Consider the following 25,622-nt stretch of genomic DNA (forward strand, 5'->3'; position numbering starts at 1 on the left):
AACATTACCATCTCCTGAGCGTGCCAGGCGGCAGGAGAATCTGGCAGGTTCTCGTCTGTGTTAATGGAACCCCTGATTGTTAGCCAAGCCAGCGGTGCGTGGAATCAAGATTTCACTTCCTGGTTCCCTCCGTGACAAAGATCGGGCCAACGCGATGTAAGTGGAAGCGGTGGGCACAGCCCCCAGTAAAGAGCCTGAAAGAGGAGGGGGTGCCCTTCTCCTGCTTCCCTTTTCTTCCTTCCTTCTGGCTGGAATCCAGTCCTGAAGGCTGGAACGGGAGCAGCCACCTGGGTCCAGGAGGGGCTCGGAGGAACAGCGGTCAGGAGGGTGGAGGAAAGAGCAGGAGGATCTGGTCACTGCCACTCCGACTCTGAGGCACGAGCTAAAGCGCCTTCTACCTCATGCAAGCCACTACTGTTCTGGATCTTTCCTTCACTCACAGGTGACTTGAGTCCTCACTGAGACAAATATTAACTGCCAAAAGAAACTCAAAAAGAAATAAGAAAATGGGGTCTACCCCCTAAGAAGCTGATGTGGTCAGAGATGGGAAGGTCAGTGTGAAGACAAGGACAGCGGGTAGCATCAGGTCTCAACAGCACAAGCGTGGAAGAGGGGCCAGCAGCCAGCAGTGGACAGAGCGACCTTCAGCCATTAAGGAAATGAAAAGTAAACCGCAACAAATTAAAACTAAAATGCTGACTGACCACACCAGGTATTGGCAAGGACGTGGAGGAACCAGAGCCCTCACGCACTGCCAGTACGAATGCACAGTGGCAGAGCCACTTAGGAAAAGTTTGGCATTCCTTAAAATGGTAAGCACACATTTGCCAGATGACCCTGCAGTTCTGCTGGCAGTGTTTACCCAGAGGGACGGCAGTGCGTCCGTGAACGTTCACCACAGGATAACCTGCAGCAGTCCCAAACAGAGCAGGCCCCAGTGTGTGTCAACAGGTGTGCGGAGAAACTACGGCGTATGTCCACAGTGGAATACTGGTCAGCAGTGGGAAGGAGAGAACTGTCATCCATGCTGTGACATGGATACACCTCGCAATCATCTGGACGAGTAAAAGCCAGACCAAAAGGCCTGCATCGCAGACCACACATTCCCATTCATACACGGGTCTGAGAAATGCTGACTAAGGTGTGGTGACAGACCACGAGTGAGCAGTATCCGGGACGGGGCGGGGTGGGGGGACAGGCGGTGGGGATGGGGACAGGCGGGGGTGGAGGTGGCCCGAAGGGACTGTGGAGGCCAGGCTGCCTTCGAGGGCGGCTGTGGCTGGTGTAGATGTGTGCCCAGCCTTCACCCACAAAGAAAGCGGCCACAGCTGCTCTAAAGAGGAAGGGGCAGCTGTGCCCTGGCACAGCCCCAGGCTGGCCCGGAGTGCACAATGTCACCGGCACACGGCCACACGCCCCGGCTCCTGCAGTCTGTGCGGCTGCTTGCTCATGGGTCGCAGCAGCAGGGCTGGTAGCTGGACCAGAGACAGCGCAGCTCAGAGCCTGCAGGGCTTACTGCCCGGCCCTGCGCAGGAAACATGTGCTGACCACAGCTCAGGGGACACTGGCTCTGTGCCAGGGGACACGCAGGGCGCTCACTGAGCACTGGTCGTACAGCGAACGGCTGCAGAGACCTGAATGTCCACCAGTAAAGGAATTCATAAACAATGAAAGGCCAGTCATCAGTTGAAATGAATAAACTAGATCTCAAGGCCAGAGGGTCTCAAAACAAAGTGCTGCGGAGCACCAGGGCGACAGGAGCTCTTGAGCCACGCCCACCCAAGGAGAGCCACGCCCACCGCACACCTGTGTCGGCCTGGGGGGAGGGTCTGGGGCAAGGGCGGAAAAGACCTCTACTTCCCCCGTACGTTTTCAATTTCTTTTATTTTAAAAAATAACCAAGGATTTTTAGAAGACCAATAAGCTAAATGTAAATCTGATTTCATTAGCCCGCTAAAGAGAGCAGCGCAGACCGCTGGCTCTTCCCTGCTGAGCTGCGTCGCCTGTCAGCAGACTCTGGACTTTTTAAAGCAGCGACCGAGCAAGGGGCCTTTGTCTTAAGTCAAAAGATGGAGGGCTCTGAAGAGGACTCCTCAGAGGGGACTCTGAGCCTCAGGCCTGGGTGCTCGGCACACACATCACAGCTGCAGCAGCCACACCGGGAGCAGCCACAGCTACTCCGCATCCCGCGCTCCGGGAGTACTGTACGTGGCGGCTCCTCAAAGCTCGGTGTCGCTCACGTACAGTACTACTCCCAGTGACGCAGGACGCACGCGTCACGGCTCTGGAAGCGCGTCATATCACTTGTTCCGGCTAGCAGTGACAAATATGGAACCGGACATTGACCATCTCATTAGCCAAAAGCAGGCCCATGCCTGACCTGTGATGGCACAGTGGATAAAGCGTCGACCTGGAAATGCTGAGGTTGCCGGTTCAAAACCCTGGGCTTGCCTGGTCAAGGCACATATGGGAGTTGATGCTTCCAGCTCCTCCCCCCTTCTCTCTCTCTGTCTCTCCTCTCTCTCTCTCTCTGTCTCTCCCTCTCCTCTCTAAAATGAATAAATAAATAAAAATTAAAAAAAAAACAAAAAAAAAACAAAAGCAGGCCCATAGTTCCCATTGAAATACTGGTCAGTTTGTGGCCCTGGCCGATTGGCTCAGCAGTAGAGCGTCGGCCCGGCGTGCAGGGGACCCGGGTTTGATTCCCGGCCAGGGCACATAAGAGAAGCACCCATTTGCTTCTCCACACCCCCCCCCTCCTTCCTCTCTGCTTCTCTCTTCCCCTCCTGCAGCCGGGGCTCCATTGGAGCAAGGATGGCCCGGGCGCTAGGGATGGCTCCTTGGCCTCTGCCCCAGGCGCTAGAGTGGCTCTGGTCGCCCCCTGGTGGGCAGAGCATCGCCCCTGGTGGGCGTGCCGGGTGGATCCCGGTCGGGCGCATGCGGGAGTCTGTCTATCCCGTTTCCAGCTTCGGAAAAATACAAAAAAAAAAAAAAAAAAAAAAGAAATATTGGTCAGTTTGTTGATTTAAATTTATTTGTTCTTTATTTTAAATATTGTATTTGTTCCCCTTTTGTTTTTTTACTTTAAAATAAGATATGTGCAGTGTGCATAGGGATTTGTTCATAGTTTTTTTTTATAGTCCAGCCCTCCAACAGTCTGAGGGACAGTGAACTGGCCCCCTGTGTAAAGAGTTTGGGGACCCCTGAGCTACACCAGCGGAAGCCTGGCGGGTCACCTGCAGTGAGAGCGTGAGGCCCCGGCTCCCTCCACGGGGCGGCAGACACGCAGCCAGGGACAGCAGGGCAACTCCTCGCCCACCCCCAAAAGGGACTTGGACACATTAAAATTCCACAGCAGCAGACAGCAGGCCAGACAGACACGCCCCCTAGGGAAGAGCAAACACTGGCCTGCCCTGTGAAGCCTCAGGCAACAGCATTCTCTAGTTCCCGTTTCAAGGGCTCCCCCTAATGTTACGCTCAGGGCACGTCTCCAGGACAAACCAGGTCATTGTAAGCAGAATTATCTATAACAAATAACCATTAAATCAATGTGTGTGTGCGTGTATATAAAACATGGGACTTGTTGGCTGTGGATAAAACTATCCAAAATACTGCTTTCTGTTAAAATAAATAAATATTTATGGTTATTTTAAAATACGACTAACAGAAAACTAGCCTTGAAGTTTGAGCCTGACCAGGTGGTGGCACAGTGGATAGAATGTTGGCCTGGGATACTGAGGACCCAGATTGAAAACCCCAAGGTCGCTGGCATGAGCACAGGTTCACCAGCTTGAGCACGGGATCATAGACATGACCCCATGGTTGCTGGCTTGAGCCCAAAGGTTGCTGGCTTGAACCCCAATGTTGCTGGCTTGAGCAAGGGTCACTGGGTTGGCTGGAGCCCCCAGTTAAGGCACATATGAAAAGCAATCAATGAACAACTAAGATGCTGCAACTATGAGTTGATGCTTCTAATCTCTGTCCCTTCCTGTCTGTTTCTCTCTTGCTAAAATACATACATACATACAAACATAAAAGATATTTGGGGCACAGTGCCTGACCTGCAGGTATTCACCCCAGGGTCATATGCCCAAGGGCAGTGGTGGGCAGGCCGTGGGTCCCAACAAAGCCACATCACACTTGTAAGAAAGACTGCTGGGAGGCCAGATAGTAAGAGTCCCTATTGAAAAGCCAGAGGTGAACAGTCCCCCAGTCTCTCTCTCTGCAATCAGCCAGGGCCAGGTGGCCAGTTCCCAATTCCACAGGCCAGGGGAGGATGGAGGAGGCAGGAAGGGAGAGTCATGGATTCAGGGCAGAGCAGACCTCTGACCTTGACTTACAAAGGAGGCTGCTGCCCACCCAGGACAGGACTGACAAGAGGGTCCGGGAAGTGATATCACAATGCAGAAGCCCTGAGATGTCTACCCACCCAGGACAGGACTGACAAGAGGGTCCTGGAAGTGATATCACAATGCAGAAACCCTGAGGTGTCTACCCTCCCAGGACAGGACTGGTAAGAGGGTCCTGGAAGTGATATCACAATGCAGAAGCCCTGAGGTGTCTACCCACCCAGGACAGGACTGACAAGAGGGTCCCGGAAGTGATATCACAATGCAGAATTCCTGGGGTGTCTACTCACCCAGGACAGGACTGGTAAGAGGGTCCGGGAAGTGATATCACAATGCAGAAGCCCTGAGGTGTCTACCCTCCCAGGACAGGACTGGTAAGAGGGTCCGGGAAGTGATATCACAATGCAGAAGCCCTGAGGTGTCTACCCTCCCAGGACAGGACTGGTAAGAGGGTTCGGGAAGTGATATCACAATGCAGAAACCCTGAGGTGTCTACCCTCCCAGGACAGGACTGGTAAGAGGGTCCGGGAAGTGATATCACAATGCAGAAGCCCTGAGGTGTCTACCCACCCAGGACAGGACTGACAAGAGGGTCCGGGAAGTGATATCACAATGCAGAAGCCCTGAGGTGTCTACCCTCCCAGGACAGGACTGGTAAGAGGGTTCGGGAAGTGATATCACAATGCAGAAACCCTGAGGTGTCTACCCTCCCAGGACAGGACTGGTAAGAGGGTCCGGGAAGTGATATCACAATGCAGAAGCCCTGAGGTGTCTACCCTCCCAGGACAGGACTGGTAAGAGGGTTCGGGAAGTGATATCACAATGCAGAAACCCTGAGGTGTCTACCCTCCCAGGACAGGACTGGTAAGAGGGTCCGGGAAGTGATATCACAATGCAGAAGCCCTGAGGTGTCTACCCACCCAGGACAGGACTGACAAGAGGGTCCGGGAAGTGATATCACAATGCAGAAGCCCTGAGGTGTCTACCCACCCAGGACAGGACTGACAAGAGGGTCCAGGAAGTGATATCACAATGCAGAAACCCTGAGGTGTCTACCCTCTCTAGTGCAGGAGTAGGGGAGGGGTGCTTTTAAATATATAAACAGACATTACTGATAACCACAACCTTTGAAAGGTGCTTCTAGTTTTTAAAGTAAATGTGTGAAAGAGACTGCTAAATGCTGGTATTCACAGAAAACATTCCATTACCTTATCTCCAGGTCTGGGCGACAGCTGCAACTTCTCATAGTCTTTCTTGGTCTCCAAAATTTTCTTGACAAGTCCTCCTGTTGAAAAGCAGTGGCTTTATGTTCAAGTTGTTCTCTGCCCTTTGACCTATCCCGTTCTAAATGGGTGGACGAGTGAGAAGAGTACTAAGTCCTTACTGTTCCTCCTCCTACACTAAAAACAGCTTCAAGGAATCTTTATTTGATAAAAGAAAACCTACAACACAACAGCTGCTGTTGGAAATTAACTCTACAATCTCAAAGTGTTTCAAAGAAATCAACTCCTTGAAAGGTTTAAAAAGAAAAACAACTTTAGAAATGAGCTAGATTTTCTTTTCTATTTACAAGAATTAAGAAATGTAGATTAACATTCAAAACAACTATAAACAGGCCTGACCAGGTGGTGGCACAGTGGATAGAGCGTTGGACTGGGATGTGGAAGGACCCACGTTCGAGACCCCGAGGTTGCCAGCTTGAGTGTGAGCTCATCTGGCTTGAGCAAAAAGCTCAACAGCTTGGACCCAGGGTCGCTGACTTGAACAAGGGGTTACTCGGTCTGCTGAAGGCTCGTGGTCAAGGCACATATGAGAAAGCAATCAATGAACAACTAAGAAGTCGCAACGCGTAACGAAAAACTAATGATTGATGCTTCTCATCTCTCCATTCCTGTCTGTCTGTCCCTGTCTATCCCTCTCTCTGACTCTCTGTCTCTGTAAAAAAAAAAAAAAAAAAAAAAAAAACCAACTATAAACAGATATGATAATTTTGAATTGCTTCTAAAAGCTTCTAAGTTCTAATATTTCTTTTATACTGAGATAAGATCTTCAAAAAAAAAACAGAATTATCCAGGAGATAAATATCATACAAAAACCTATTTTCTTTAAAATACTGTTTACCCAGATGTGCATCATTAAGAAACAGGCTGAACAAACTGGGTCTGCCCACACCGCGGAGGACAAAGCCTCAACACTGCCCTGGACAGAACGTAGCACATGTCCAGTGAAGCAGGACGAATGTGGACAGTCTTGACTCGGATTCTTAACTAGAGGGAGAAGCCCTGACCTCACTGTCGCCGGATCGGAGGGAGCGAACAGGCCGTGAGGAGGGGACAGGGTGGACGCCTGCCTCTCTGAGCACAGCCTGTTCAGTTCACTGGCCTTGAAAACGTAAATATTTTACATAAATTGTACAAAATTAAATCCAGATATTAATGCCTAAAAACTGAAACACAGGCTAATAAAGAATTTATTTTATAATTTTATGACAGACTAATTGGTTGTACACCCCTAATGGGATTACCTTTAAAACAAAAAGACCAACGGATCTACCTAAAAAACTCCTTAAGTGTTTCTAGTGATCATATTGCTGTTAAGAACTGGTGGTGATACTGGCTCTATGACTGCCGCGAGGCAAAGCTGCCCCGGGCTGTGCGCGTGCTGGCTGCAGGGGCAAAGCTGCCCCGGGCTGTGCGCGTGCTGGCTGCGGGGGCAGAGCTGCCCCGGGCTGTGCGCGTGCTCGCTGCGGGGGCAGAGCTGCCCCGGGCTGTGCGCGTGCTCCCTGCGGGGGCAGAGCTGCCCCGGGCTGTGCGCGTGCTCGCTGCGGGGGCAGAGCTGCCCCGGGCTGTGCGCGTGCTGGCTGCGGGGGCAGAGCTGCCCCGGGCTGTGCGCGTGCTCGCTGCGGGGGGCAGAGCTGCCCCGGGCTGTGCGCGTGCTGGCTGCGGGGGCAGAGCTGCCCCGGGCTGTGCGCGTGCTGGCTGCGGGGGCAGAGCTGCCCCGGGCTGTGCGCGTGCTGGCTGCGGGGGCAGAGCTGCCCCGGGCTGTGCGCGTGCTGGCTGCGGGGGCAGAGCTGCCCCGGGCTGTGCGCGTGCTCCCTGCGGGGGGGGGGGGGGGGCAGAGCTGCCCCGGGCTGTGCGCGTGCTCCCTGCGGGGGCAGAGCTGCCCCGGGCTGTGCGCGTGCTCGCTGCGGGGGCAGAGCTGCCCCGGGCTGTGCGCGTGCTCGCTGCGGGGGCAAAGCTGCCCTGGGTGCCGGAAGAAGTGAACACTGCCTGGGGCTGTTGGGAGCCAGCACCTTTGGCCTAAGATGCACATATAGAAGCAAGAAACGCAGAAAAATACTACAATCATAGAGCTGAACTGAAAACACCAGTGTGAACTCAGGATATGTTTCTTATTGGAAAAAAAAGAAGAAACCCCCTAGAAATAAGGAACAACCCGGCAGCAGTGTGCAGCCAGGCTCCTTGGCTAGGGCCAGGACCCAGCTCACTGTTAGGAAACAGATCCATACTACAGGGAGGCAGGCATCCCATTGGCCCACAGGAGCCTGACCACAGGGGAAAAGCTGCCCTCTGTGAATTCTCCCACTGAAACATGGGCAGGGAGCACAGATGAGAACATCCCGTTCCACAACACTGATGGAAATAATCACCTGCGTAACATCCCAAGCACACGTTAAGAGGAACCAACACTACCTGGTAAGCGTTCTTATCCAAAAATCCTGAATCTGATCAAGTCACTAGAACCGATTTATAGGAATAGGGAAAAAAGACATAATACAGGGTATAATAAGCAACATGGGCCCTGGCCAGTTGGCTCACTGGTAGAGCATTGGCCCAGTGTGTGGATGTCCCAGGTTCGATTCCCGGCCAGGGCACACAGAAGAAGCGCCCATCTGCTTCTCCCCTCCTCCCCCTCTCCTTCCTCTCTGTCTCTCTCTTCCCCTCCCGCAGCCAAGGCTTCATTGAAGCAAACTTGGCCCGGGCGCTGAGGATGGCTCCATGGCCTCTGCCTCGGGCGCTAGAGTGGCTCTGGTTGCAGTAGAGCAATGCCCCAGGTGGGCAGAGCATCGTCCCCTGGTGGGCATGCCAGGTGGATCTTGGTCAAGCCCATGCGGGAGTCTGTCTGTCTGCCTCCCGGCCTCTCACTTCAGAAAAATAAAATAAAAAATAATAAAAAGCAACACGTAGGTGTGAGAATCTCTAAACAACTGGCTTCTTCAACAAATAAATGACAAGGAAAGAGACTTGTTGAGAGAGACAAGTCAGATCAGTTGTAATGTAGGGACCTTATCTGAACTGTACTCAAACTGGAAAAAATACACAACTCAGGAAAAAGGGTATTTGATTCTATTAAAGAATTAATGAATTTATGGTTGTTTCTTAAAAAGAGCGCCCTGTCTTAGAGCTGAGTACAGAATGTTTACAAGGAAATGATGTTCTCCAGGGCTTGTAAGACCTGGGGCGTGGAGCCGCGGTGGGGGAGGCTGAGACACGGCCGGGACTGTGTGAGGGGGCAGGGGTCACAGCCCACTGTCTGTGGTTTTAGGTGTGGAGCCACGGTGGGGGAGGCTGAGACACGGCCGGAGCTGTGTGAGGGGGCAGGGGTCACAGCCCACTGTCTGTGGTTTTCGGTGTGGGATGAAGGAAGACTCTGGGAAGAGAACAGTGACATTACAGAACTGTCTGTCCAGGAATGATCTCGAAGGTCATGCAATCCCAGCTGTGACCATACAGACAAGAAAGAGAGTCACCTATGAACAGCTCACAGCTGACCTCAGGGTCCGGGGTTGCCCAGGTCCCCTAAGGACGAGAGCAGCACTGCCATCTTCCAGAACAAGAAGCACCACAGCCTCGCAGGGACTGTCCCCTGAGCCCCACCTCCTGCTGTGGCACCCTGACCAGAACGGGCACCCACAGCCCAGCACACGCGAGGCTCGGACACACACGCCCACCACTCACCGTGCTGCTCGCCGGCCTCCAGCTCCACCGCCTGCACCTGAGAAGGAGAGGAAGGAGAGGGGAGAGAGGACATGCGGTTTGAGGATCTCATCAGAGGAATGACCCAAGTAGCCAGGGCAGAACACTAACTGAAAAAGCGAGGAAATTCTGTCTGCATAGATCTAAACCACGCAGTGTAAGTGCCACTGCAACTGACCACTTCGAGTTCTGCGGCCGCAGAGGGCTGGGGGGCAGCCTCCACCACAAACTGGTCGTCCTCCTCAGCGTCCAAGTGCTGCGACTCCATGATCACACTGGAGACGGTCTTACCGCTCCCTGTCCTAAATGAAAAGAAATCACATTAAATTAGCAATCTCTGTCGGTGACGTTTTCATTAACCTCGTGTTTCTGGAACTCTGTGTGAGGTTAATTACATGACAGCAGTTTACCACCACTGTCTCTAGAACAACATCACAGAACGCAGGGGTCAGCTGAGTGAAGTCCCCAGGCCTGGGTCCCTGTGAGTCCTGCCCTCTGCCAACTCCCCGGCCACACCCAGCCCCACCCCAACTGCCCATCCAGCCCCACCCTTGCCCCAAACCACAGCCTGCGCCCTCTACCTCTCCGGCCAGGCCCTCAGGGAGACCAGGCCTTCCCCTGCAGCCTCACTTGAAAGCCTATCCTGTCAAGTCACGAGCTTCAGGGTGAAGTGGCAAGAGAGGCCCTGCTGGCCAGAGCTGCCCCGACCTCTGCCCTCAAGGTTGCCTGAGAAGAGCAGCTTCCTTAGGCCCCTCATGTGACTCCTCATCACTGCCCCGTACCCCCACTGACACACCAGCTGTCCACCAGGCCCTGCCACTGTTCTGGGCCAGCAGCCCCTGACCTGGTCCTCCACCCAAGAGCTCCCCAGGGCTCTAGTAACCACCAACAAGAACGGCCCCCGACTGCCACCCCACCGCAACCACTGTGAGCTTCCTCCACTTGGGCACTTCCTCCCTGCACCTGTGCCCTGACCACCGCCTGCAGCCCCAAACACGCCCCGGCTCCCACCAGCCCTCTGGCCTCAGTCCTTCCCTGCCCACTTCAGGCAATCTGCTTTAATGAGCACCGCCCGATCTCCGGACCCCTATCACCCAGCAGCAGACGCAAGCACACACATGCAAGTATACACGTGCACCCGCACGCACACCCCAAGCCTCTCCCTCCTTTCAGTGCAAGGAACAGGTCAGGAGGGACCCCACACCCCCGCAGAAGCCCGACCCCTCAGGGCACGCCTCACCTGTCGGCGGTGAGCACCTCCGCGCCGTCCTGCGCTTTTACCCGAGGAGGCGCTGGCCTGGCGCTCCCGGGACGAGGAATTCTTCTAGACCAGACAGCAAAAACCAAACACAGGAGAGTAAAGCACTCTCACGTTTCAAAGCAGACAAGAGAAAACCCAGGTCAGTCAAATACAGACTCTGCCACCACCTGCTGCCGTTCTACACATGCTCGCCGAGTATAAAGAATCTTCCATTAACTCAAAAGTACCCATCTTTTAATCTTATGTTTTCAGGTACAAAAATAACAACTATCAGTAGTGAAAACATGACATAATTTAGTCATGATTATGAACTCCCCAGCTCTCTAAGAGGCCCTATGTTTCGTTGGTTCTGACCCAAGCACAAGAAGACTGAACACACGGGTCCTGCCCTCCGTGCGCAAACGCGCTCAGAATCAAGCTCACGGGCTACCTAACTGCGGGAGGCGCGGAGAGGAGCGGGTTGACGTGGGCTGAGCACAGACCTGATGCTGGACGGGGCCTCCGCGGGGGCGGCGGAATCCTCGGGCACCTCTGACTTGTCCTGAGCAGGTCCCACGTCTCCATCTGGAGGGACGGCGCCCCCTTCAGCAGCTGGTAAAGGGAGGAACACAAAGAACGGACACATATTGGAGGAGAGAGCGACAAGTAACTGCGAATACAAATGGGCTTCCCCCACCGATGGTTCCAACAGAGATGAAAGAGACCCCTGGCGTCTGACCCTGGAGGTGAGGGACACGGGCACCCTCAAACCCTGGTTCAAGGTCTCAAGAAATGGAACGCAGAGGGTCGGTCCATCAAGCCAGCAGCTTAACATGAAGGACACACAACCAAAGGAAAGAAACACACGCATGTAATATACACAGGCCGGGAAGCTCCGTCACCACTAGTGACAGACAACAGGTATTTAGTAAATTAGTCATCGTCACATACAAGACCCTTTTGAGTAAAACACTGTCATCATTCCAACGTGTAATTAACAGAGTACAGTGAGGTACCTAACGATTCCATGTACATACACGGGGCCCTAGAAGGCATTTGTGTGAGTGGAGAGCAGTGGAGTGACCAGTGCTGCTCATCTTCTTCCTATCTTTCTGCAGGTTGAAAACTTTCTACTTAGCTTACGTACCATATCGCATCTATAATCCAAACAAAGTTCTCTTCACTTTGGTAACAAGACTTAATCAGTAAATAACAAGTCCAAAGTGTTAAGAGAATTAAATTTACTCCACTATTTAAAGTAAAAGGGTTCTCTACTTTAGGAAACAGTGAAAATCATCCAAATTTGAAGTTTGAAAAGATACTTTGTACTCTGGAAAAAAAATCCTGAAATGTATTCTTTTGAAATAAAAAAAAAAAATGTAAATTAAATCTTAAATTCATGTACCTAAGCTGTTTCCTTACAAAAAATTACTTGCACCAGCATGCGTGTGCATCCGTCCACGTGGACACAGTTTTCACCACACACTGCGCATGTGTGCATACATCCACCTGGACAGTTTACACCACACGCTGACCACGCACGTGTGCATCTGACACGCAGACACAATTTACACCACACGCTGACCGCATGTGTGCATCCGACACGCAGACACGGTTTACACCACACGCTGACCGCACGTGTGCATCCGACACGCAGACACAATTTACACCACACGCTGACCGACCGCACGTGTGCACATCCGACACGCGGACACAGTTTACACCACACGCTGACCGCATGTGTGCGCATCCGACACGCAGACACAGTCTACACCACACGCTGACCGCATGTGTGCGCATCCGACACGCAGACACAGTTTACACCACACGCTGACCGCACGCGTGCGCGTCCGACACGCAGACACAGTTTACACCACACACTGCGCGCATGCACATCCGACACGCAGACACAGTCTACACCACACGCTGACCGCACGTGTGCATCCGACACGCAGACACAGTTTACACCACACGCTGACCGCATGTGTGCATCCGACACGCAGACACAGTCTACACCACACGCTGACCGCATGTGTGCGCATCCGACACGCAGACACGGTTTACACCACACGCTGACCGCACGCGTGCATCCAACACGCAGACAGTTTACACCACACGCTGACCGCACGCGTGCATCCGACACGCAGACACAGTTTACACCACACACTGCGCGCATGCACATCCGACACGCAGACACAGTCTACACCACACGCTGACCGCACGTGTGCATCCGACACGCAGACACAGTTTACACCACACGCTGACCGCACGTGTGCGCACCCAACACGCAGACACAGTTTACACCACACGCTGACCGCACGTGTGCACCCAACACGCAGACACAGTTTACACCACACGCTGACCGCACGCGTGTGCATCCGACACGCAGACACAGTCTACACCACACGCTGACCGCACGTGTGCGCACCCAACACGCAGACACAGTTTACACCACACGCTGACCGCACGTGTGCACCCAACACGCAGACACAGTTTACACCACACGCTGACCGCACGCGTGCGCATCCGACACGCAGACACAGTTTACACCACACGCTGACCGCGCACGTGTGCATCCGACACGCAGACACAGTCTACACCACACGCTGACCGCATGTGTGCGCATCCGACACGCAGACACAGTTTACACCACACGCTGACCGCACGTGTGCGCACCCGACACGCAGACACAGTTTACACCACACGCTGACCGCACGTGTGCGCATCCGACACGCAGACACAGTTTACACCACACGCTGACCGCACGCGTGTGCATCCGACACGCAGACACAGTCTACACCACACGCTGACCGCACGCGTGCGCATCCGACACGCACAGTCTACACCACACGCTGACCGCGCACATGTGCATCCGACACGCAGACACAGTCTACACCACACGCTGACCGCACGCGTGCGCATCCGACACGCAGACACAGTCTACACCACACGCTGACCGCACGTGTGCGCACCCAACACGCAGACACAGTTTACACCACACGCTGACCACGCACGTGTGCATCTGACACGCAGACACAGTCTACACCACACGCTGACCGCACGTGTGCGCACCCAACACGCAGACACAGTTTACACCACACGCTGACCGCACGTGTGCACCCAACACGCAGACACAGTTTACACCACACGCTGACCGCACGCGTGTGCATCCGACACGCAGACACAGTCTACACCACACGCTGACCACGCACGTGTGCATCTGACACGCAGACACAGTCTACACCACACGCTGACCGCACGCGTGCGCACCCAACACGCAGACACAGTTTACACCACACGCTGACCGCACGTGTGCACCCAACACGCAGACACAGTTTACACCACACGCTGACCACGCACGTGTGCATCCGACACGCAGACACAGTCTACACCACACGCTGACCGCACGCGTGCGCATCCGACACGCACAGTCTACACCACACGCTGACCGCACATGTGCATCCGACACGCAGACACAGTCTACACCACACGCTGACCGCACGCGTGCGCATCCGACACGCAGACACAGTTTACACCACACGCTGACCGCACGCGTGCGCATCCGACACGCACAGTCTACACCACACGCTGACCACGCACGTGTGCATCCGACACGCAGACACAGTCTACACCACACGCTGACCGCACGCGTGTGCATCCGACACGCAGACACAGTTTACACCACACGCTGACCACGCACGTGTGCATCTGACACGCAGACACAGTCTACACCACACGCTGACCGCACGCGTGCGCATCCGACACGCAGACACAGTTTACACCACACGCTGACCGCACGCATGCACATCCAACACGCACAGTCTACACCACACGCTGACCGCACGTGTGCGCATCCGACACGCAGACACAGTTTACACCACACGCTGACCGCACGTGTGCATCCGACACGCAGACACAGTCTACACCACACGCTGACCGCACGCGTGCATCCGACATGCAGACACAGTTTACACCACACGCTGACTGTGCGTGTGTGCATCCGTCCACACGGACAGTTAACACCACACACACACTGCGCGCCTGCACATCCGTCTCGTGGACACAGTTTATGCCACACACTGACTGCGGGCCACTCCTTACCTGCCTCACTAGGGGAGTCACCTAGAAAAAAGAAAAAGAAGCAGCACATCAGAAATCCACTTTTGTGTGGTGAACCTCAGTCTACACAACAGCAGAACAGGGCAGAGAGAAGTGCACGGTAAGCAGTTCTGGGAGTCTCTCAGGGAAACGTGCTCTTCTCCTCGCAGCCTCTTTTCTAACTTCCTAATGTCACTGTGTTTTCAAAGACAAAGCAAAGAACAAAGAAAACGTTGACTCATAAAATGTTACTTCATAAGAACAGGACACGGGTATGAAGGACGTCTGTCACAGAGACAAGGAGACAGGCAGGCAGGACGGACAGACGCCGCCGTGCGGGCACAGGCAAAGGGCCCGCGGCCACTGCTGAGACTCCGCAGGAGAGCAAACTGCCAGCCTGACGCAACTGGTCAGTAAGGACTTTCCATCAGCTCCTAGTCAGAAGAAATTGTCTCAACCTCCACACAGGCCGACCTTTGCACTCATCACCAGCACCCCTTTTCTTGCAGCGCTGCTCCTGGGGAGTCACAGGCACCTGAGCAGGAGCACGCTGAGCAGGCCTGTGTGGGCACAGCTCCCAGGTGGGCTGTCCTCTTCTATGTTACACTCTTAAAACACACAAGTGTATTTAGTAGAGCCACAACTGCACACACCCACAAGAGCCGGGCCCTGGGTCACTGCGGTCCTCGGGCTGTCGTCCACAGGAGAGCTCCGCCCTCTCCGCTGTCTGGGAACACAGCAGCCGAGCACGTGAACAGCGCCCCAGGGGTAACAGGAACTGGGAGGCCCCACAGGACCCCTCCGAGTGACACAGCAGAGGACAGGCCTGGCACCTGCTGGGGCCTGTGAAACCTGAGGGCTGGCAGTTAGGAGGGGGCTGGAAAATGGGGCTCCAGGTGGCGCAGAGGTGTGAGAACATGGCAAGTTCACACCAACAGGAAGTAAGAGGCTTTACCTTCACTAGTAATACAACCAGGTCTCCATCTAGAGGGGAGGCTAACCAGCCTGCCGAGCAACAGCTCCAGGAATAACACTCATAAAACGGAGAAGCCCTGGGAGCTGGCAGAAAGCACAGTAGTGCCATCTGTTGCCTGACACCGGAGGCCAAGGAAGCCGGAGGGTCAGGTGTGGGCCCTGGAGGCAGGGCCTCCCAAGTCTCCATGCCCGTCCGGAGCCGCAGTCTGCCCACCTTGTGCAGCTGCCTAGTGCCATGAGACCCCGCGCACAGAGCGGGCAGCTGCCTCGTCCAATGAGACCCCGCGCACAGAGCGGGCAGCTGCCTCGTCCAATGAGACCCCGCGCACAGAGCGGGCAGCTGCCTCGTCCAATGAGACCCCGCGCACAGAGCGGGCAGCTGCCTTGTCCAATGAGACCCCGCGCACAGAGCGGGACGGCTGCCTCGTGCCATGAGACCCCGCGCACAGAGCGGGCAGCTGCCTCGTGCCATGAGACCCCGCGCACAGAGCGGGCAGCTGCCTCGTGCCATGAGACCCCGCGCACAGAGCGGGCAGCTGCCTCGTGCCATGAGACCCCGCGCACAGAGCGGGCAGCTGCCTCGTCCAATGAGACCCCGCGCACAGAGCGGGCAGCTGCCTCGTCCAATGAGACCCTGCGCACAGAGCGGGCAGCTGCCTTGTCCAATGAGACCCCGCGCACAGAGCGGGACGGCTGCCTCGTCCAATGAGACCCCGCGCACAGAGCGGGGCGGCTGCCTCGTCCAATGAGACCCCGCGCACAGAGCGGGGCGGCTGCGTCCAATGAGACCCCGCGCACAGAGCGGGGCGGCTGCCTCGTCCAATGAGATCCCGCGCACAGAGCGGGGGCGGCTGCCTCGTCCAATGAGACCCCGCGCACAGAGCGGGCAGCTGCCTTGTCCAATGAGACCCCGCGCACAGAGCGGGACGGCTGCCTCGTCCAATGAGACCCCGCGCACAGAGCGGGGCGGCTGCCTCGTGCCATGAGACCCCGCGCACAGAGCAGGCGGCTGCCTCGTGCCATGAGACCCCGCGCACAGAGCGGGGCGGCTGCCTCGTGCCATGAGACCCCGCGCACAGAGCGGGGCGGCTGCCTCGTCCAATGAGATCCCGCGCACAGAGCGGGGCGGCTGCCTCGTGCCATGAGACCCCGCGCACAGAGCGGGGCGGCTGCCTCGTCCAATGAGATCCCGCGCACAGAGCGGGGCGGCTGCCTCGTGCCATGAGACCCCGCGCACAGAGCGGGCAGCTGCCCCGTCCTACAGGGACCAGCCTAGTCAGGCCCTGTCCCTGGATCTCCCTACCGGAGGGACCGCCCACAGCCAGCCACAGCCAGCCTGCTACTCTGCCAGTGCTCGGTGCCAATTTTAGCTGCAGAGTTGCTGGCTGTAAGTCTAGATGTGATCGGATACCCACATGAGGGATGTGCCCGGCCCAGAGGCCAGCCTTCGTCAGCGTCATCCCCGCAGGAAACAGAGCAGAGGGCACGGCGCACCTGTGCGGGGCGAGGGGATGCCAACACTCTGCCCAGACCAACGCAGGCCTGTAGGTCTGACAGACATACGGGGAGGGGCTGGGGGCAGGGGTGTCACAAGTTAAATGACACCACAGGAAGCAATCACACAAATCCAGGAGGAGCATTCTACAAGACCAAAAACCTATCTCTGCAAAAGTCAGTATGCTCAGACAAAAGGGCATGGGGCCGGGGGGGGGGGGTGGGGGGTGGGGGGGTGGGGGGGTATTCTAAAGTCTAAGTCAATAAAGAGGCAAAAAGAATAAAAATACAGTGCATTAACCTTAACTGGATCCTGGTTTTTAAAAACATAACTTTTCTGAAAAAAATCAGAATACAGCCTGGGTGTTTTTAGATGTATCGGGGTTAGACGGTAATGAGAATTTTGGTAAGTGCAACAATAATTTTGTGGCCATGTAGGAATATGTCTTTTTTTATTATTTAAGGGGCATGATGAGGTATTCAGAGAGAAGTATTTAGAGATCAAGTGTTGGGATGTTTTCATATACTTTGAAATAGTTCGTGAAAACGTTTAGCTATAGATGAAGCAAACATGACCCAAACGTAGTAAGTGCGAGAGGCGCGTGGGTCTCCATCGTCCTGCGCCCTCTGTTCTCCTGTGTCTTTCCTGACAGAAGACACGGGAGGCTGGGCCCGTCCCACTCTGCAGGGAGAGCGGGCTCAGTGGGAGCCTACAGTGCAGTATCAGGTAGGGGAAGACATAGCTCATGACTTAATAAATGGATAGATTCTCTGTGGAATTCCTCGATCCACCTGAAAAAGCAAATTAACACCACCATCCATAAATTCTGTTGCCCCTGACAACGCAGGGCCAGCCACCTGGCACTGGGCACAGGCAGGCCAGGGCCTGGGTGGGTTTTTCTCTGAGCGCTAAGAGGGGGAGGTGCATTAGACAGCCCCCCGGCCCTGGACCTGGACTGACGCTCAGTGAGGGCAATGAAGGAACGACAGCTGCGGACCGACCTGCGTTCCCACGGGAAAGGATGGCCATGCAGGAGGACATGGCTGTGACCGCCATGACGGCGACAACAGGGATGCCGGGTGTGCGAGTGCAGGGTGAAGAGTCTGGGGGAGGCCCGTCACTAGGCCCACCATGGACAGTGAGCACGCAGGGCTCTGCTCCCACCGCCAGGTGGCGCCCGGCTTTGTCCTGATCTGGGCGCAGCGCCCCCTCCACAGGTGCTGTCTACACACATCAGTGAGCACTCTCCGCCTGGCCGCGGCTCCCAGTACTCAGGTGATGGGTAAACTGAAGCAGGTCAGGATGCATGCTGTGACAGGCCAGCCACCCTGTGGACATCATCCTCTTCCCTATGACCCACACGCCAGTGAAAAGACCATGCCTCGGACAATGACCCATGTGGCTTGCTCAAGGCCAGCAGGCGGGTCCGCAGGAGCAGTGGAATTCTTCCCGCTGGTCGGAACTCAGTGGGTCTGCACTGGCCACTCCACACCCACACCCCTGTCCTGTAGCCTAGGCACTGCCTGGGCGCTGCCCTCCTGGGGCCCTGCCCACACCCACCACTGAGAAAAGCTCCCGCACAAAGGAAATAAACACACTGTCACAAGAGGTGGGGAACCGCGGCACGCAGGCCCTTGTGAGAAAGAAGTGCCGTCACTGTAACAAGTCACTCCGCTCCGGCTCAGCGCCCTTTCATTCGGCGGTCCTATAGCGCAGGGGACCTAGACAGACCCTGCAGGTGACCCACTGGGAATAACCACCGTGGCTGGAGCGTGGCTGCAGGCATGCCCCTCCCTGAAGTGCGGGTTCTCACGGGGAAAACGGGACTGGACAATGTGCCTGTCACTATTCTAGCCTCAGGTACAGAATTCTTAGAAACCAGAGAAATGCAAGGCAAGTTCAGCCTAAAATTTTCTTTCCCGGAAGTCAAGATTTACACTCTTTTCCCTTCAATGTCACTCAAGAATTCTAGTATTTCTTTTTTTTTTTTCACAGAGACAAAGAGAGAGTCAGAGAGAGGGATAGACAGGGACAGACAGGAACGGAAAGAGATGAGAAGCATCCATTCTTCATCGCAACACCTTAGTTGTTCATTGATTGATTTCTCATATGTGCCTTGACCGTGGGCCTTCAGCAGACCAAGTAACTCCTTGCTCGAGCCAGCGACCTTGGGTCAAGCTGGTGAGCCTTGCTCAAACCAGATGAGCCCGCGCTCAAGCTGGTGACCTCCGGGTCTCGAACCTGGGTCCTCCACATCCCAGTCCGACGCTCTATCCACTGCATCACCTCCTGGTCAGGCAAGAATTCTAGTATTTCTGAAGAACTTAGGTTAGTGTCATCAAAGACTATGACTACTGGTCTTGACTTCGAATCACCCCATCTGGAATTCTGAATTCATACATCTAACTGCTCTGTACCAGAAGGCAAGGAGGAGGACGACTCGTGTGCCGCCCCAGTGCCAGCCTCAAACAGGAAAAGGGAGGCCGGCCCCAGGACCCCCGTGTGCCCAAGGCAAGCACTTCAACGTCTTCACTGTGGGGCGTTTCCTAGAACAGAACAGAGCAGAGCAGGACGGACACTGGAAGGTACTTTCTCTAACACCCACATCGTTTTGTAAACTCCCAACAGCAAGATGCAGAAAGCATTTGGAATAGATGCTAATAAACTGTACACAAAAGGCACGGACAGGGTAACTGAGAGCTGTGTTACAGCTCTCTAGCCTATAACTGATCAAGTCAAGTAGAATTTCAGGTCGTTTCTGATCTTCAAGACTTCGTAGTAAACATTAAAGTGGTTAGACTAATAAAACAATTTATAATTACAAAGATGTAAATGTTTCATACCAAAGAGGTGAGGAATTTCAACTAAAGAGTATCATTCTCTCACCTATTTCTGAATCTAGTTTCCTGATCTGGCTCATTATTTAATCCACACATGATGGGGTCTAAAATTTTAGCTGAAATACTACCCTCCTCTCTTCCTGGCACAGAACTGTTAACAATAGGTTGCGATACTGCCAAGGTCTCTGTGGCTGCCACCTCAGCTGGGACTGACGGGGCTATGTCGGGTCACCAACAGTCTCGGCCTCCACAGGCGCCCCTTTCAGGAGCATTCCAACACCCCTCCCAAACTGCCTCCCCTTGGCTTTCAGGACACCCACTCCCAACCTTCCCTCCAACCTCTGCATCCAGCCAGAGCCCCCTCCCGCTCCTGGACCTGTGCGGCTGGGCGGCCGGGGCATACCACCCCACGCCCTCCCCCACACCCTCCCCGGCTGTGGCCCCAGGAAGGGCCTGACGGGGAAGATCACCCACATGCTAAAAAGTCCCAACTCTTTCGTTTCCAGCTTTGGACCTCCCAGCTCCGCCCTAGACCCCAGGCCCCACCTACTGCCTTTGCCCCTTGACCTGGTAGGGTCACAGGCGTCTCTGAGACAGAGTGCCTGGCACTACCCCCGTTCTGCCACCAGTGTCTCCCCAGGCCACCCCACTCAGTGCTGCCCAGACCCGCCCTGGAGAGACTTCATCTGTGCTTCCTCTCCCGGCCAACAAACACCACCCAACCCATCAGCACCCCACCTGTCACCTTCTTCAGCCCAGACAGCTCTGCCCGTGTTCCCCTCAGAGTCCCTCCCAACCACACCCACTCCTCTCGGCCTCACTTCCCTTCAAAGACCCCCGGCCAACGTACATGCATGTGGACGCATGGCATTGCCCCGATCACTGTCCACGGGGCAGGCACTGCACAGATGCCCACAGAAGGAAGGAGGGAGGGCCCCACTACGCAAGCTGAACCCGTGCCTGACCCATGAGGGACATCACGCCGCCCTGCAGCTCTGCCCTGCCCTGCTCTGTGCCCGCCACGGGCTGTGTCCATCGTGCCGCTCTGCAGCTCTGCCCTGCCCTGCCCTGTGCCCGCCATGGGCTGTGTCCATCGCACCGCCCTGCAGCTCTGCCCTGCCCTGCCCTGTGCTCGCCACAAGCTGTATCCATCACGCTGCCCTGCAGCTCTGCCCTGCCCTGCTCTGTGCCCGCCACGGGCTGAGTCCATCGCGCCACCCTGCAGCTCTGCCCTGCCCTGCCCTGCGCCCGCCACGGGCTGTGTCCATCACGCTGCCCTGCAGCTCTGCCCTGCCCTGCCCTACGCTCGCCACGGGCTGTGTCCATCGCGCCACCCTGCAGCTCTGCCCTGCCCTGCCCTACGCTCGCCACGGGCTGTGTCCATCACGCCGCCCTGCAGCTCTGCCCTGCCCTGCCCTACGCTCGCCACGGGCTGTGTCCATCATGCTGCCCTGCAGCTCTGCTCTGCCCTGCCCTGCCCTACGCTCGCCATGGGCTGTGTCCATCGCGCCTCCCTGCAGCTCTGCCCTGCCCTGCACCCACCACGGGCTGTGTCCATCGCGCCACCCTGCAGCTCTGCCCTGCCCTGCACCCACCACAGGCTGTGTCCATCGCACCGCCCTGCAGCTCTGCCCTGCCCTGCGCCCACCACGGGCTGTGTCCATCGCGCCGCCCTGCAGCTCTGCCCTGCCCTGCCCTGTGCCCGCCACGGGCTGTGTCCATCGCGCCGCCCTGCAGCTCTGCCCTGCCCTGCCCTGTGCCCGCCACGGGCTGTGTCCATCGCGCCGCCCTGCAGCTCTGCCCTGCCCTGCCCTGTGCCCGCCACGGGCTGTGTCCATCGCACCGCCCTGCAGCTCTGCCCTGCCCTGTGCCCGCCACGGGCTGTGTCCATCGCACCGCCCTGCAGCTCTGCCCTGCCCTGCGCCCGCCACGGGCTGTGTCCATCGCACCGCCCTGCAGCTCTGCCCTGCCCTGCGCCCGCCACGGGCTGTGTCCATCGCGCCGCCCTGCAGCTCTGCCCTGCCCTGCCCTGTGCCCGCCACGGGCTGTGTCCATCGCGCCGCCCTGCAGCTCTGCCCTGCCCTGTGCCCACCACGGGCTGTGTCCATCGCGCCGCCCTGCAGCTCTGCCCTGCCCTGTGCCCGCCACGGGCTGTGTCCATCGCGCCGCCCTGCAGCTCTGCCCTGCCCTGTGCCCGCCACGGGCTGTGTCCATCGCACCGCCCTGCAGCTCTGCCCTGCCCTGCCCTGTGCCCGCCACGGGCTGTGTCCATCGCGCCGCCCTGCAGCTCTGCCCTGCCCTGTGCCCACCACGGGCTGTGTCCATCGCGCCGCCCTGCAGCTCTGCCCCGCCCTGTGCCCACCACGGGCTGTGTCCATCGCGCCGCCCTGCAGCTCTGCCCTGCCCTGTGCCCACCACGGGCTGTGTCCATCGCGCCGCCCTGCAGCTCTGCCCTGCCCTGTGCCCGCCACGGGCTGTGTCCATCGCGCCGCCCTGCAGCTCTGCCCTGCCCTGCGCCCGCCATGGGCTGTGTCTAGAACCCAGGCCCAGGTCACGCCGGGCCACATCCTTGCTGGCCGTCAGCCGCGCTCCACCTGGTCAATGACAATGGTAAGTGGGAATGGGTGGCCAAGGGCCTCTCACATCTCACAGAGCCTCCACTGGGGGATGGCCCGGGCTTCCCGCTGCCTCCGCCGGCTCCTCCTCCACTTTCCTGTGGCAGGCAGGGTCACGTTCTTACTCAGCAGAAAGACTAGGTCCACTGGTTCTAGAGCCCCTCCCTCCTGACAGGAAACTGCACATTGAACACGTGTGCAGTACGACACAACTGAGGACGCAGAAGTCACCAAAACAATGACACTTACATGCGCGCTACCTCAGAGTGACTAGTCTGCTAGAACGCACTAGTTAACAGGCAGAAGTTATATTCCAGCACTGAGTGTTTATTGGGTTATATATGGTTCTAGAATGGCTTTGAGATTCTCGTGTGCCCAACAAGCATCATACTCTCACAGTCCAGCAAAGGCAGGGCTCATCCCTAAGTGGCACGCGGAGGCCCGAGGCCGCGCCACCTTCTGGCACTGGACCTGCCCGAATGCTCCCACGTCGGCGGCCAGAGCGTCAGGGTGCAGAGTCCGCTTCACTGGGCTCAGGGCCCGCTGGCAGGCAGGGGAGAAGACAGCACACCAATTTGTTGGCAGCTCAGTAGTACCGCAAAGCTCATAAATCTCTCAGTCAATCTGCCACCGACCCAGAAAGGACCCCACAGCACGAGCTCCCCCGTGAACTCAGATGCAAACCCCCTGAGCCACTAGGACAGCAGACAAGATGCCGAGAAGCCTAGAAACCCCAGTCAACACGGGAACTGCGGGTCAGGAGTCACACAAGGCCAGACTGAGCTACAGCTACAGCCATCAATAAAGCGTCTACATTCCAACAACAGTCACTCAGAGATGATGAGGGAAGGAAGATTCCATTTCCAACAAAAACTAAGAACAAACTATCAATTAAGCCTTGACTAACAGACACGCACACACACATACCTTGGGGGGGGGAGGAAACACCTGCAGTAACTTGAATTCGGAGGGACCCAATCTTCCCAAAATAATGAAAGAAGTTTAACGCAGAGCCAGTTAAGTCAGGTATGTCAGGTAGGCTTGTTTGTGGGGCATGGGAGTCTTTAACTCATCAAGTGGTTTTAAAACACATTTGGGAGGCCCTGGCCAGTTGGCTTAGTGGTAGAGCATCGGCCTGTTGTGCAGGAGTCCCGGGTTCGATTCCCAGCCAGGGCACACAGGAGAAGCGCCCATCTGCTTCTCCACCCCTCCCCCTCTCCTTCCTCTCTGTCTCTCTCTTCCCCTCCCGCAGCCAGGGCTCCATTGCAGGAAAGATGGCCTGGGCGCTGGGGATGGCTCTGTGGCCTCTGCCTCAGGCGCTAGAGTGGCTCTGGTCTCAACAGAGCAACTCCCCAGATGGGCAGAGCATTGCCCCCTGGTGGGCATGCCGGGTGGATCCCGGTCGGGCGCATGCGGGGAGTCTGTCTGACTGCCTCCCCGTTTCCAACTTCAGAAAAATACAAAAAAAAAACCCACATCTGGGGAAGCAGGAAAGTAAAATGGCTGGTAACTTTTTTAAGAACAATCATAGGAAAACAGGAGAAGTTAAAAATTAAAAAGAAAAAAAACCCACACTGCAAAAGGTGTGTATGGGGGCGGGGCGCAGAGCAGAGGGAACAATCGCAGGAATGACCCTGGAACGCTGCTGGGTTATTGAAAAAAATAGACAGAACCCAGAGCCTTGCCTTCCACCATGAATTAAAAAGAGAGATAACTAAAAAAAAGACTAGCAGCCTAACCGGTGGTGGCACAGTGGATGGGCGTCAACCCAGGATGCTGAGGTCCCAGGTTCGGAAACCCTAGGTCACCGGCTTGCGTGTGGGCTGGCCAGCTTGAGCGCAGAATCATCTACCTGATCACAAGGTCACCGGCTGGAGCAAGGGGTCACGGCTCAGCTGGAGCCACCCCCTCTGGCCTCCCCCACCCACCGCCATCAAGGTACTTACCAGAAAGCAATCAATGAATAATTAAAGTGAAGCAATTATGAGTTGATGCTTCTCATCTCTATCCCTTCCCTTTTTTTCCCCTCAAAAGAAAAAAAAATAACAGGAAAACCACTGGCAGCTTCCAATGCATAAAAATTAAACACTCAGGCAAGTCATTAACCAAATATAATTAACTAAAATGAACTAAAGGAAAACTGAAAAACAAACGCTTTTTAAAAAATCAGCAGATGTCCTTCATGTGCAGGGAAGCCGGGCAGGTCAAGGAGCCCGAGGCTCCCCTAGAGCAGTGAGGGGCAGGCGGAGGAAAGAGCAGACTACGGGGAGGCAGAAGGGCCCGAGAGCACAAGAGCAGCCTCTCCTAGGGTGCACCCCCCCAAGATTGCGGCCCCCCAGAGTGCGCGGCCTCCCCAGATGCGCAGCCACAACCTAGAGTATGGCCCCCACCCAGAGCACAGCCTCTCCCCCAGAGCGCACCCCCCCCCCGCCCCGTCCCCACAGAGTGCACCCCCCGCACCACCCCCACAGAGCGGGCCTCTCCCCCAAAGCGCACCCCCCCGCCCCACCCCCACAGAGTGCACCCCCCCCGCCCCGCCCCCACCCAAAGCGGGCCTCTCCCCCAAAGCGCACCCCCGCCCCGCCCCCACCCAGAGCGGGCCTCTCCCCCAAAGCGCACCCCCCCGCCCCGCCCCCACCCAGAGCGGGCCTCTCCCCCAAAGCGCATCCCCCGCCCCGCCCCCACCCAGAGCGGGCCTCTCCCCCAAAGCGCACCCCCCCCCGCCCCACCCCCACAGAGCGCGGCTTCCCTGGGAGGAGGAGCGAAGCCTGGGAGGAGGAGCGAAGCCGAGGGCATGGTGGGGATGTGGTGGGGATGGGCACAGCTAAACCTCCTTGCCCACATGTACACCCTGGGAACCCGCCCCACAGACAGATGCATTCCTGCACGGAGATGTCCCTTAGAGCAGTGGTCCCCAGCCTTTTTTGGGCCACGGACCAGTTTAATGTCAGAAAATATTTTCATGGACCGGCCTTTAGGGTGGGACGGATAAATGTATCACGTGACCCAGACAAGCGTCAAGAGTGAGTCTTAG

The 25,622-nt window shown here is 56.4% G+C and overlaps 1 protein-coding gene and 1 non-coding gene across 5 annotated transcripts in view; one reads left to right on the top strand and one right to left on the bottom strand.

Annotated features, from left to right (window-relative positions):
* The window catches only part of TRAF3IP1 (TRAF3 interacting protein 1), a 50,670-nt gene that overhangs the window by 12,908 nt on the left and 12,140 nt on the right, over nucleotides 1-25,622 (bottom strand). The window contains exons 8-13 of one of the 4 annotated variants that reach the window (XM_066280994.1): nucleotides 14,667-14,687; nucleotides 11,069-11,177; nucleotides 10,566-10,646; nucleotides 9,504-9,627; nucleotides 9,308-9,344; nucleotides 5,558-5,634 (exon numbers count right to left, since the gene is read on the bottom strand). In XM_066280994.1, the coding sequence (XP_066137091.1) occupies nucleotides 5,558-5,634; nucleotides 9,308-9,344; nucleotides 9,504-9,627; nucleotides 10,566-10,646; nucleotides 11,069-11,177; nucleotides 14,667-14,687 (449 nt within the window). Of the gene's footprint in view, nucleotides 1-5,557; nucleotides 5,635-9,307; nucleotides 9,345-9,503; nucleotides 9,628-10,565; nucleotides 10,650-11,068; nucleotides 11,178-14,666; nucleotides 14,688-25,622 lie in introns of all 4 variants that reach the window. The other 3 variants (XM_066280993.1, XM_066280996.1, XM_066280995.1) reach the window with 3 other exon arrangements.
* Nucleotides 23,689-23,764, top strand: TRNAN-GUU (transfer RNA asparagine (anticodon GUU)). Its single transcript has one exon. It is a non-coding gene; the product is annotated as a tRNA-Asn (tRNA).

Source organism: Saccopteryx bilineata, chromosome 5 (assembly GCF_036850765.1).
Source record: "Saccopteryx bilineata isolate mSacBil1 chromosome 5, mSacBil1_pri_phased_curated, whole genome shotgun sequence".
NCBI classification, from domain to species: domain Eukaryota; kingdom Metazoa; phylum Chordata; class Mammalia; order Chiroptera; family Emballonuridae; genus Saccopteryx; species Saccopteryx bilineata.